The following is a 13,388-nucleotide window of genomic DNA, read 5'->3' as shown; positions in this document are numbered from 1 at the left end:
TATGAATCCAGATTCATGGTTCAAACAAGCCAGGCAGAATGTGCTCAGGCAGAGACGACCCCTTTGAGCTAGGTCTGAGTTCAGAGTTTCCAGTGCCTAAATACCAATCTTAAGCCATAGGTAAGTGCAATGGAACTGATCCTGGGTCTGTGGATGAGGGCAGCTTGTGCAAACATCATGCAGATCAGTGATCGAGGGCGTGCAGTCACTGTGGAGTGTGATCTAGGTGAGTGCACAACAAAAGGCACTGAATGGACGAGGAGACGGAACTGAAACACGGATTCATAGCTGCATTCCGAGAGCTTCATCATGTGAAACAGAAAAGCAGCAGGAAACAATGATCACATTCATCACATGTCATTTTCCATCTCTTTTATCTTGGCTTTCCCCCCACCTTCATTAGGTAATGCATGCACCTTGGTGAGAAGAAGCTCTTTGTTAAAAGTAGTGCCTAAGTCTCGCCCTCATTTTAGCAAAAGTGGAGGGTAGGTGTCTACCCCTCCCAGGTACACAGACGTACGTGTTATATGTATTAATATATACATAATACATAATACACATACACCCATACACCCACTTCTATTCCATACCTGTATTTGCAGGTTAATGTGATACTACACATGAGCTGATTTGATCTCATTGTAAAGGTGACTGGGGTTCTGAGACAAAGATATTATCTGACATACAGTGATAGCAGTGAGAAGAATGAGCAAAGAATTACAGCAAACAGCCCCAAAACAGCAAATATGTTTTAGATATATTTAAGAAAAGGACATCGATACCTAGAACCATAGCATGGCAACTTCAGGTTAGAGCTAAACTCAAAAAGCTTTGCAGTATCAGACATTTGGTATAAATGTAAGTTGAGAATCAAGGGTTATACCTATCAACTTACTTTTGACACAAGAAAAATCAGGGCAGATTCACCGTGTGTGGATATGAAAAGTAAATGTTTTCCTGGGTATAAGTGCAGCGCCACCTGCTGTCAGACTGAGCAAACTAACTTTGCTCAACAAGATCACTTATTGTAATTTAATAGATTACAGCAAATGCTTTGTACTGCAGCCTCATAGAGTGCCAACTGTAAAAATTAAATATTAGCAGAATTAATAGTAAAAATGTAAATGAAATCTCTATAAAACGATTATTAAGATCATGGAGGGACGCATCGTTCATGTAGTTAAGGCCTCAGACAGGAATGATGATGGATGATTATAAGTTAGAATGACAATATAAATTTAAAAAAGTTAAAGTCAATATAATTATCAATAAAAAAATTAACACATTTTGAAGCACAAATCACTTTTGAAGAGATGATCTGGGAGCAGTGAGGTGAGGAAGTGCGCCACCTGCTGGATATTGAGTCGTTTATCTTCTGAAAGCAGTTGAACTGCAAACTCTAACCATAACCCTAACCCTACTTTAACCCTAACTCTGACCATAACCCTAACCCTACTTTAACCCTAACTCTGACCATAACCCTAACACTAACTCTAACTCCGCTTACAAGACTTCGCTTTGTTTTCCTGCCATGATGATGGAGTGAAGATGATGCCTGTGCGTATTGCTTTGTCACTGATCTGATGAACAATAAAGTACTCATCAAGTCAACACTGCACGGCTATAAAATACCAATAATGCAGAAAAGGGGACCGAATGCTGACATAATTTTGTAGCGCAACTTTTCACCCCCCCCCAGCCTTTGTTCCACCTTTTTTACAATCAAGGAAATAAGCGACATGATTGAAAGGCGCGAGCTCACTGAAGACGTTGCTGTAGGGATAAACACAAACAAATGTTTGCATCCCATAGTTGGCAAAGTGGGTTTGGAACGACTACACAGGATATTCCTGCAGAGCCCTGGGGGAGATGAGGCAGCAGGAGTAAATCATGATTAGACTGCGGTCACCACGGTATGCAAACAGCCATGAAAAGCCTACCTGTTGCATCTTGCAAAATTCACATTCTGAAATATGACTTTCACGACGAAACGTTATTCATTTCACCTTCTGCTCATTATTTGCACAGCGAGTAATGACAGCACAGAGGGTATTAAGGATAGCTATTTTTCGGTATTATATGAGGTGATTTTTATTTACATGAAGATTAAAACGTGTTTGTAGTTTAGAATTCTACATTGCAATGTGTTCATCCACTGTCTCTTCAAGAAAGACATTCAAATCACACATTCTCAAAAAAAGTAACGCCTTCCAACCAGAAGGGAGCAGTACAGTGCTGATCTCAATGGCCAGGTGTAAATGTGAAGCTTGTGGCAAATTGGTATGTTTAAGCTCTTTAATGAATTAAGTTTTAGGTTAAATTCATTTTCGATTAGGTTAATATTTGAACAAATTTCTGTTTTTTCCGTCTGTTTTATGAGTAAGGAGTCTTTATTCTTTTAGACTCAAAAGTTGGATTTGTATCACTTTATTACTGTGAAGGCATACAGAGTGGCTCTACATAATGAAGTGACATAGCCCCTATGCCCTAAGCCCCTAAGGTATTCTCTGAAGTGTACACTTTTGTGATATTGCGATAACAACAGGAGTGTACGCATTCAGAGTAGTTGAGACTTGAGAGAAGAACTGTGTGGTGTTGTATAGAGCTGCGTCTCACTAGGTTCTCTGTATACGCCACTTCTGCTTGAACACAGTTTCCTGATTTCCTCTATTATTATTATTCCTCCATGTTGGGTTTAACAGATGCCACAGTTGTCACTGTGCAGCTGGTGAAATGTTGACGCGGTAAACTTCAACGCTCAGCAGCGCCATCTGCTGTCTGTAGCCAGGATCCCCAAGAACAACTCACAATGACGTTATTGAAAGAGAATGAAAGAGTCAAACCTATTCTGAGTGTAACGTTGTCATGTGCTGGGTAGTTCAGAAGCCTCCACTGACAGAGCCCATATGTGGACTGGACAGACAGCCTACCCCATTCAGTAGTGACATGGGACAGATGGCGACTAAAGTACTAAAGTGAAAGTCAGAAAAATATCTAAAAAGGAAAATTTAAAATGTATAAGCAGTACTCAGGGAATATTTATTGAAATGTCTGCTACTGTAAATAAATCCCATCATCTGCTTACTAATGCTCACCATGGTTGGTAAACAAGTCTTTTGTATTGTGAATATAATTCTGTAAGGTCACTTATCACATTACATTCTTGCAATCAACATAATTCCTGATTTCTTTCCTTTTCCAGGAATAATTTGAACAGATTTTGACTTTTGTCATAGAACAAATCCTGAGATTTTGCAAACTTGAAAATATATTTAATCTAACCCAGAAGCTAAAATATAACTGAATTCCTTTAACAAAAATAGTCTGTAGACAAGGCTTGATGTTCCACTGGATGGACGTTAATAAAACAACTTGTAATTTCTCTCTGCTGTGCTACATTCCACCTCTGAGATCTGGAGCCCAGAACAGGAGTGAGAATTGCTAAGTCTTTTATTTCACAGTCATTCTACATCTTCATGCTCCTCTGGGGCGAATTCCGATGCACACTCAGCCTCTCTTGCTTTGAGGTACTTAAACTCACACCTCCTTTTTCAGAGGAAATGTTTGTGGTTATGAGCATGAGCCTAAGGTGTATGAGTTACTTTCTTTGACTCTGACTTGTTTAGCCAAAAAGGTGGTGAAGTATGTAATTCAGTTCAGTTTTGTCTGGTGATGATATGCTTTCATATCTTGCTCAATTATAGGTTTGAGCATGTCTTTCCATGTAGCTAAAAACATTTTCCCCTAAGAGAATGACCACCTGTATCAAAGAGGTATCAAAGAGGATTTCAACTCGGTGGCCCTGATCACAGCTTCTGACACAATTAAATCTGGCAGAAATAGTAAGCCTAATTGTCAGAGATGATAAATACACAGAAGAAAGGCAGATCTCCAGGCTTTATGGGATGGCAGGAGAATGACAGGATGTCTTTGAAGCACTAAAAGGAAAAGATAGTTAAGACCCAGACACACTTCCTCACAGGGCCTGCCCTTTTATTATAATGATCCACCACTGTAGGCATGTTCCTTCATATTTAATCACTCTTTATAGGGTTTACATTACATGCTTTTCAAACCAATTTATTTATTTTTTTAACCTGTAGTGTGAGGTCAGGTGGGATTTGTAATGTTAGCCAAGTACAGAAAGCTAGACCTAATGTTTCTTGTAGGCTCTTCATAAAACAAATGTTCAATATTTTCAAACCGCTGGTGAGTTTGAAAGTATTGCCTGCTTATTAGTGTTGTCAGTTATAAACAGACTTCCCAATGTGGACACAGAGAATGTCTAAATCTGGAGAGGTGAGTGTGAATTTAGTCGAATATCAACTTCAGAAAAGCTCTGAAATTGAGACATTGGGTAGGACTGTGGATGGTTCTGATTAGCATGCATCATAACCCATATTCATTTCAAATGTTTGTTTTTTAATACCAAATAAGTAAGAAAAATAAATGTAACAGCTTACAACTTTATACATCCAGTAAATATTATATGAGTAGAAATACAATTATCATAAATATTAAATGGAAATTAGCAATGTGTGTACAATTGTTTATTTATTTAAAATTGCTTTTTAAAATGTATTATTTACCCTTTTTTCAGTGGGGCTTTAAGACAGGACAAAGAGAGAAATACACTGTGAACCTTGAGTTTGAGACATTCAGCACTTAAACTGGCATAAGTGCAACTGTCTGCCTTATAATTAACATAACAGTTCTGTGACCCTCTGAGCCTGTAGTCTGAGGCCCCTGGGTTGCATCTATCTGCTCAACAGGGTCTTAAGGCTTAGGAAGCATAATAATAAATAGAACTTAAGGCATGATTGAATGATCTAGGTTTGAGCCGTGATTGTGAAGCGCATAAGGCAGGGATGAGTTCAAGAGTCTGTGGCAATCTGGTGGGCGGCCAAAAGACAGGCTGCCGAATCCTCCCTGGACGTTGGAGCAGGATTCGTTCTAGAGCACATTGGCTGTGATGAAGACATAGATCCTGGCCAGGAATGTGGTTAAGGTGCCCTGCCTCCATAGCTTCATCTCCACATCCAGGAGGAAATCATGCGGATGCTGGACCTGCCGATGCAGGTAGATGGCACCGGTGTATGCGTTCAGCTTTCTGGCACTGAAGTAACCATCCTCGTTGCCCTTGGAGATGCTGACGATGATCATGTCTCCAGAGTAGGCTGGAGAAGGAGCAATGCGGAAGATCTGGGCAGGGATGATGATGTTGGTCTGGAAGCTGAGCTGGTAGTAGGTGATCCTCACAGGAGTGTTCTGACACTCCACAAAGTTGAAGCAACTGAGCCGTTCACAGCGTCTGAAAAAAAGGAAACAAAGGGGAAACAATTTGTTTTTTGTTTTTTTTATCAGCCATGACTGTTCAGATTAAGGAACTAAACAGTGCTTTTACAGGGCCACACAGCTGCTTACACGAGATTTACAGTAAAGTGAGATGAACACCTGTAAGTACATCATTCCTTAACCCTGGTGGGTTCAGTCTTATCCACAGAGGTCCAACGTGGTGGCAGGTTTTTGGTGCACACCTGACATTTGTGTAATCAGATGGTCTCTGTCTCCAATCAACCAAACAGGTATGGCTCGTACCTGATTGAAATGAAAACCTGCACTGACGCTGCCCCTTTGTAGATAACACAGAACAATCCTGGTGGGGGTGGCCCTACTTTATTATTTGGAAGCAAGTGTGTCTCAGGTGGCTGAACTGTGTTGTGGGCTGCGGTTCATACGTGTCCGCCACCCTGCGGTAGTTGTGGGGGCAGCTGAAGCCCAGACAACGGTGTCCTCCCTGGATGTTGTAGCAGGTTTCTCCTGCAGTGCAGTTATGAGCTTCCGTCCCACACTCATCAATGTCTAAAACACACAACAGAAAGAGGTCAAGTTTGACTTCATCAAACAACATGCACTAGCAATGACTTCTTTTGTAGTGTTTTATTTTTGTGACACAAAATAAACAGTAGCAATTGGATTTACAGCAGGGATTAACAAAAGATACCCAGAAAAACACAAACAAACAAAGAGCAACAACAAAAAGCCAATCTAGAGGCAACAAAGTTATGGAGGCTGAGTTATATTTCTTATACCTGACAGATCACAGTTTAAGAAATATGCATCTGAAGCAACGGGAGCTGAGTTTGAGCCTGACTCTCAGTTACACCCTAAGGGGCTGAATTCCATGTCTGTTCACCTTGTGTAAATCTCATTGAAAATCTGGAGGATGTTTGTTTGTTTTATTCGATACTAGTGATTGTGCCAGAAGGGGAATCAGACATGCTCACCCTGGCAGGAACGCCCATTAGAGGACATGGTATAGCCGTGTTCTGGACAGGCACACCGGTAGCTTCCAGGGACGTTTACACACTTGAAGGCACACAGGTGACTGATCCTCTGGGAGCACTCGTCAATATCTGTATGGTAAAAAACATAAGCATGAGTAATATCCATCTATATAATTACCACTGCCAAGTTATCACTATTTGGCCCCTGAGCGAGACCCTTAACCCTCAATTACTCAAGCTGTGTTCAGTCACAATTGTAAGTCGCTTTGGATAAAAGCATCAGCTAAATGCCATAAATGTAAATTTCAAGTACTTTAGCGTGTGCCCCTCTGGTGAATGCAATTCAAACCACACTGACTCTTGCACTCTAAAGAAGAAGAGGCAACAAATAAGCTGATTTTTTAAAGCTATTTACAAGATGAAATGTAATAGGATAAGATGAATGGACATTACATCTTTACTAATCCATTCATAGATAGAGTTGATGCATTATATTTGGGGCTCTCATATAAGTTAGCCAGTGATCGTACCAAGTAGCATTGCTAGCCAGCTGTCTGGTGAGTTAGCTGGGTTAACTGGGTTAGATAGCTATGTTTAGCAAATAGCCTAAATTAACTTATTTCTAGTTAGTTTTTCTAGTTAAAGTGTCTTAATAGTAGGTACTTAGTAGGTTATTTTGCTTGTTTCAAATATTTTTTAAAAACTGCTAAATTATCTGCATGATTATTTGAGATAAGCACAATTATCTGGCAAAATAAGATTAAAATGACCTTTCTCTATGTAAAATTAATTAAAACAAAACAAATAAACTCTATAGATTAAATAATTAATTAATTGCAGAAGATTCTTAAATGATCTTTAAATGAGAAAATGTGAATGTGGCATCTAAGAGGAGAGGAGTACAGAGAGGAATCCTAGGATGCAGTGTGTCTCTTCATGTCCCTTTATTTGGTAAAATTTAATGTTGTAATATGTTCATTTAATAACTGAGTTGGGAGTATGTGGCCATACATGGATCATCACTTTTTGGTGTGTTATTAGTTGTTACTGTGTGTTCTTGGGTGCCAACACTGCAACAGTTTATTTAGACTAGATTTTAGATTATGTAACATACCAAGATATGTGTCTTTTAAGCACATAAGCACACTTATTATTGACTGTTTGGATCCTGGATAGTCAGTTAATCCTATCACTATCACACTGATCCTTCTCCTTCATTGTAGATCAGTGTTTATGGAAATCATAATGTGTATTCCATCATCATCAGTGAGGGACGGAGAGAGGGAGCCGGAGAGAGAGCAGATCATTCAAACTGGCTGCACCTGCATTGCGTTGATGGTAGTTTATTTCAATTGTGACTTCTCTTTCAGTAGTTTACCTGATAGAGAGAGAGAGAGAGAGAGAGAGAGAGAGAGAGAGAGAGAGAGAGAGAGAGAGAGAGAGAGAGAGACAGAGACAGAGATAGAGAAACAGACAGAGAGAGAGGGAGAGAGAGAGCTCTACTGCAGGAAAACACTCAGACTTCACTGAAAAGTGCCAAAGAAAAGGAGAGAAAGTTGACTGAACCTATTTTCTTGGTGTTTTAATTTTCTTTATTCAAGATTTTTAAAAGAGCTCTTTATGCATCCCGATCTCTCACATCCTTCTTCCCTGGGATTATGGTTACCTTCACAGGTGAATGTACTAAGATTATGGTTACCTTCACAGGTGAATGTACTGGGATTATGGTTACCTTCACAGGTGAATGTACTGGGATTATGGTTACCTTCACAGGTGAATGTACTAGGATTATGGTTACCTTCACAGGTGAATGTACTGGGATTATGGTTGCCTTCACAGGTGAATATACTGGGATTATGGTTGCCTTCACAGGTGAATGTACTGGGATTACGTGTACCTTCACAGGTGAATGTATGGGGATTATGGAACCTTCACAGGTGAATGTACTGGGATTATGGTTACCTTCACAGGTGAATGTACTGGCATTACAGCTACCTTCACAGGTGAATGTATGGGGATTATGGAACTTTCACAGGTGAATGTACTGGGATTACAGGTACCTTCACAGGTGAATGTATGGGGATTATGGTTCCCTTCACAGGTGAATGTACTGGGATTACAGCTACCTTCACAGGTGCGTCCATCCTCCTGCAACTGGTAGCCCTGTTTGCAGTAGCACTGGAAGGAGCCGTAGACGTTGGCACACTCCTGACTGCAGGGACTCACTAGGCATTCATTCACATCTGCATGACGACACATGTTTTCGTTATTCTGGATGTTTCCATCACTGAGGTGTACGTTTGCCGTCTTCCATCATCACCACAGAATTTTCTTATACTGATGCTGACTGATATAAATGCTCTAGTAATCTAACAGTCGCTCATCAGAGATTCGGTGTGGCAGGCCAGAAAGGGAACCTGCACTATTTCTGCTCTGTGAGAAACAGGAAGACGTCATGTCAGAAGGAAAGGTAGCTCGGAGTGAGGCGTCCTGAACACATGCTGCCTCCTTATCAGTTCCTACCTTCACAGTTCTTGCCATCGGTGGATAAAGCAAATCCGGCGGAGCAGGAGCAACGGTAGGAACCCAGGGTGTTCTCACAGGTCTGAGCACATGGCCCGCCCGGGTACCGCCAGCACTCGTTTACGTCTGCAGGAAGAGGCAAGATGTTAGTCTAAACAGTGCAAAGAGGGCCCAACACTGAGCCACAACACCATGAATCAGTGCCTGGTCCTCTACAGCCCATTGGAACCGTAAAGGTGGAGATAAGGCTCTTCAAAGCCGCACGTGACTACCTGTGCCAGTGCTCCTGATAAAAATGTAAACAGATGGTCTAAACTGAGCAGGCGATTTCACACCACTGCATGTGTCTCACAACATGTCAACTTTTCACAGGCGGTAGATATTTGCTTAGGGTTGGAAGTCTTTATCATCTGATTAATAGCTGTCAATATTTTGGTAACTTTATTTCATTCCAACTCAGGATGGCCCCCAGCCAAAGATAGTAATGAACTATTTTTATGCTTATACATATTAAATCATATATTGCCCTTTCATATCATGTTGGATTGTACTTTATCATATTAGGTACTGTGCATTTTTTTGCAACTAGGTACAAACATCTGTATCACAACACACACAGTAAGGTTTTAGCAAACAGTGTCATGGCACCAATTTAACAGATCCAGACTGGGTGTTGGGCTTACTCATGCTCATACCTGGAGTATATCTACATCCCCTTACCCACACATATCTTCCTGAACATGTCATACTGGTAACCAGTATGGCAGTCGCAGCGGTAGGTGCCGGGCAGGTTGTGGCACAGCTGGTCCTCCCCACAGTGATGAACACCCCTCTGACACTCGTCCACATCTGCATACGAATGCCAGAGGATGTATTACCAGACATAGCAGACAGGGGGCAGCACCAGAGCATGTTTGTGAGTAATAATTCACATTCATATCATCCATATCAAAATAAAAACTAATGAGGGAAATTTTAGTCATGCAAACAGTGAATGAAAGATAATGCTAGCATAAAGTCTTGGTTACTGTTAAGTCTGGATTTTATTAATATACTGGAAAAAGTGTGGTTTGGTTGAACTATATGTAAATTTTATGCATTTGGCAGACCCTTTTTTCCAGAGCAACTTACAGTTTCAAGTATGTTACAGAGGCAGGTGAGTGTAGTCCAAAAGCTCATACTGGTATAGTATAGAGCACATTCCCAGAAGGGGATTATATCCCAGTTCGCTACAGGAGAGGCAGTATTGTTACCCACTACACTATACCAACCATCTAGTTGTTGTTTTTTTAGTGTTTTTTCCAGCTCTAAAACACTAGAGCCAAAGCATGGGGTAATTAATAATCCCTTAAAGAGTAGAATCAGATTGCGGTAGAGCAGGTGTCAAGCCAAACGTGACAGCAGTGCTCAGAACACCTGGAACAGAGAAATACCTTTCTGAGCAGATCCAGCTCAGGTGAGCAGGTGTTTACCTGTACACCTCATGCCATCAGCACTGGCATGGTAGCCTCTGCCGCACATGATGTTCTTGCGCTGACAGCTGTACGAGCCGACTGTATTGATGCAGCTGAAGCCAGTGGTGCAGAGCCGGCTTACGGTCCGGCACTCATCAATGTCTACACACACAACCCAGGATAGGACAGATAGGACAGTGTTAGAGCAGCTCTTACAGTTCACAATGAAAAGCCCAGTGACTGGTAACTTCAGTTCAACACATCTAAAGGTTATAACAATTATAGCCTTTAATTGGATAAATCGGGCCATTTTAAGATGGCATTTCTACAGCACGAATGCCTTCGTTTTAGGCCTGTTCCAACTCAAGATCTGGGTTTTGCTGGTTGTCTCAACATGCCCTCCTTCCTGTTCCTGAGGACTAATTCCATCTCACCAGCGTGGGGTGGGGGGAGGAGGGGCAAGTATGTTGCTGGTCATGCTTTCTGCCCCTCTGCGACTGCCCCGCCTGCTCTTTGATCCTGCTGCAAACCGACTGCTGTTTAACTCAATAGCTGCCCTATGATTTGCTGCTTTGAGACACTATGCTGGGTCTCACACCATTGGCATCCAACTGCAGAGCAGAGCATCATGGGGCTGGGCCATGCCCCCTCGATCATACCCACCCAGCGAAGGAAGCGCTCAGCCAATCAGGTGATGAATTTGCTCAGGTATGTTTAGTTAGGGACCCTGCAGCTACATCTTGCAGTACTGTAGCTGTGCAGATGGACATTTGCGACCTAAATAAGATGACTGGACCAAGTATCTCCTGCTGTACTGGAGAGCCAATCCAAGCAGAGCCAACTTACACTCTCTGTTTCCAATATTCACATGTGCCTGAAACTGCTAAATTAACTGAAATTAATTAAAGATCAGAACTTTAAATATCAACTCTAAGGCACAACAACAGATTAAATTACAAATGCAACAGAAAGTGAGAAAAATACCTTATAGATATTTATGATTTAAGCTTTAATGTCAATATAATATAACTGGGTTGATTAATGATAGAAATAGTACACTGTTTGGTCTCTTACTGTAAGAAACCCTGAGATATGAACCTGTGACTTTATTAACTTAGGTCTGTTAGTGCCACAGTTCCTGCCATAGATTCTACAATTTTTTTTTTGAGTCTCTGAAACATCCTAATTGGATGTCAAAGGGAATTAAAGGTCTTACCGATGCACTGTCCCCGTGTGTCCTGACTAAAACCCTCAGGACATCTTGCCCTGGCTCGACAGCTGAAGGAGCCGGCTGTGTTGACACACTTGTATCCCAGCGCACAGCTGTGTGTTCCCTGGGTGCATTCATTAATGTCTGAAAGGACACAACAGAAATGGTAGCTGTTGCTTTTGTATTTTTGTGAAATAACTGAGTCATAAACACGAACATACAGTTTTACTAGGAGCTATAATTATGCAGGGTGTATGTACAATGGCTACCTACATGAGAGAACTCTGTAGCATTAACTGGAACATGTTTGCTCCTAACATGCCATCATTCAAGTTAGGCTGCAGTTACATTTAATTTGCAAACAGTAAAAAAACCAAACAAACAAACAAACAAAAAAACCAAACAATATTCCCCTGAAGTAGGATCCACTATAACCACTTGGTGGCACTGTTACTCAAGGATAAAATATGAAAACCATCAAGTTCTTTTCCCTCTATTCATACTCCTTTACTAAGTACATATGTTGTCTATAATATTTCCTAGATTTATATGTGAAGATGTGTTGTATAATTCTTAATCCCTTTTATAATGGGACAGGAACACTGTAATGTCCGTTCTGCCCAACCCAAGCAGCAAGCTCAGATAGCACAGTGCTGATCAGGGATGTGCTTATATGTTTGGTGCCAAATTCCTGGAGCCTTCAGACATCTGCCAGTAAACATAAGAGTCGGGGAGACAGAAGGAGAACAAAAGAGAGAGAGGAACAGAGATGAAGAAAGTGAGAGAGGAACAGAGATGAAGAAAAAGAATGTGAGACTGAGAGTGACAGACAGAAGAACAAAACAGAAAATGACACAGAGAGAGAGAGAAAGTGAGAGAGAGAGAGAGAGAGAGAGAGACAGAGAGAGATAGAGAGAGAGAGAGAGATGTAGAGACTCCAGTATTCAGAAGATGACTTTTTAGAAGTTTAGAAGTCAAGGATGTTATCTGAGACATCACTGACTGACATGTCTCATAGATGTTACAGTATACAAAGGACAAAAATATCCTGAACAAGACAGCAAAGAAAAACATTCTGTTCTGTGTTGTTCTAAAATATTATAGAAATGAACCCTAATATTAAATAATAAAACTGCATCGTATGAGAAATGTGAGAATTATGTTAATAATGCTAGTAAAAAAGTTTATTGACTATGGACAGCTAGGAATTTTGTGGCATGGGACATTGTGAGGGGACGTGGTGTTCATTGCTTGGTGTGCTGTGATGGTGTTTAGCTAAGCGCGAGTACCTTCACACACGCTGCTCCTCACTTGATAGCCTGCAGGACAAACAATCTGCTGCTCGCATGTAAAATGACCAACGGTGTTGACGCACCTCTCATCCACCTGGCAAGTGTGAGTCGAGAGCAAACACTCATTGATGTCTGAGAGAGAGAGAGAGAGAGAGAGAGAGAGAGAGAGAGAGAAAGAGAAAGAGAATAGATGGGGGAAAATGGGATAGAATGAGAGAGGTGAGATAAATGTGAGAGAGTGCGAGAGAGAAGAGCAGTGTGTAAGCAGAACATTTGTGATAAGGGCGGAGTGTGAGCAGTAGTGAACAACAGTAGACCGACGCTCTCACAATATCCCAGAGTCACTGCATGCCCAGCAGAGACCCCCGCCTTGAACAACACACGACCTGAGCAGCACTGAATTTAATACAAGCTTTAGCCCCCTGCAGGAACGCTCGGAAATCAGCAGCATCTGGCTTGGTTACGTGAGGCTAGGGAGCTCAGTGTGCACTCACACAGCTAAGCCTGAGCATGAGTATGGCCTACAATGGGTTCAGCAGCTCAGAGACAGAGAGAGAGAGATACCGTGTGGGGGTGGGGGTGGGGGGGTTAGTGGTGGTGTATTGGGGTGGGGGGTGAGATT

At 41.5% G+C, this 13,388-nt stretch overlaps 1 protein-coding gene across 3 annotated transcripts in view; it reads right to left on the bottom strand.

Annotated features, from left to right (window-relative positions):
- Positions 1 to 3,955: 3,955 nt before the first annotated feature.
- Positions 3,956 to 13,388, bottom strand: part of LOC113572339 (fibulin-2-like) — a 29,073-nt gene continuing 19,640 nt past the window's right edge. For 2 of the 3 annotated variants that reach the window (XM_027001792.3, XM_081707054.1), the window contains 9 exons: positions 12,764 to 12,898; positions 11,481 to 11,618; positions 10,283 to 10,426; positions 9,531 to 9,659; positions 8,811 to 8,936; positions 8,414 to 8,530; positions 6,288 to 6,416; positions 5,739 to 5,862; positions 3,956 to 5,311 (listed from right to left, as the gene is read on the bottom strand). In XM_027001792.3, coding sequence (XP_026857593.2) covers positions 4,954 to 5,311; positions 5,739 to 5,862; positions 6,288 to 6,416; positions 8,414 to 8,530; positions 8,811 to 8,936; positions 9,531 to 9,659; positions 10,283 to 10,426; positions 11,481 to 11,618; positions 12,764 to 12,898 — 1,400 coding nt within the window. In that variant the 3' untranslated portion in view covers positions 3,956 to 4,953. Of the gene's footprint in view, positions 5,312 to 5,738; positions 5,863 to 6,287; positions 6,417 to 7,609; positions 7,666 to 8,413; positions 8,531 to 8,810; positions 8,937 to 9,530; positions 9,660 to 10,282; positions 10,427 to 11,480; positions 11,619 to 12,763; positions 12,899 to 13,388 lie in introns of those variants that run through there. The other variant, XM_081707055.1, reaches the window with a different exon arrangement.

The sequence above is a fragment of the Electrophorus electricus genome, chromosome 24 (assembly GCF_041902795.1).
Source record: "Electrophorus electricus isolate QZ-2024a chromosome 24, ASM4190279v1, whole genome shotgun sequence".
NCBI lineage: Eukaryota > Metazoa > Chordata > Actinopteri > Gymnotiformes > Gymnotidae > Electrophorus > Electrophorus electricus.
The sequence above is the reverse complement of the archived record's forward strand: the minus strand, read 5'-3'. Positions and strand labels throughout refer to the sequence as shown.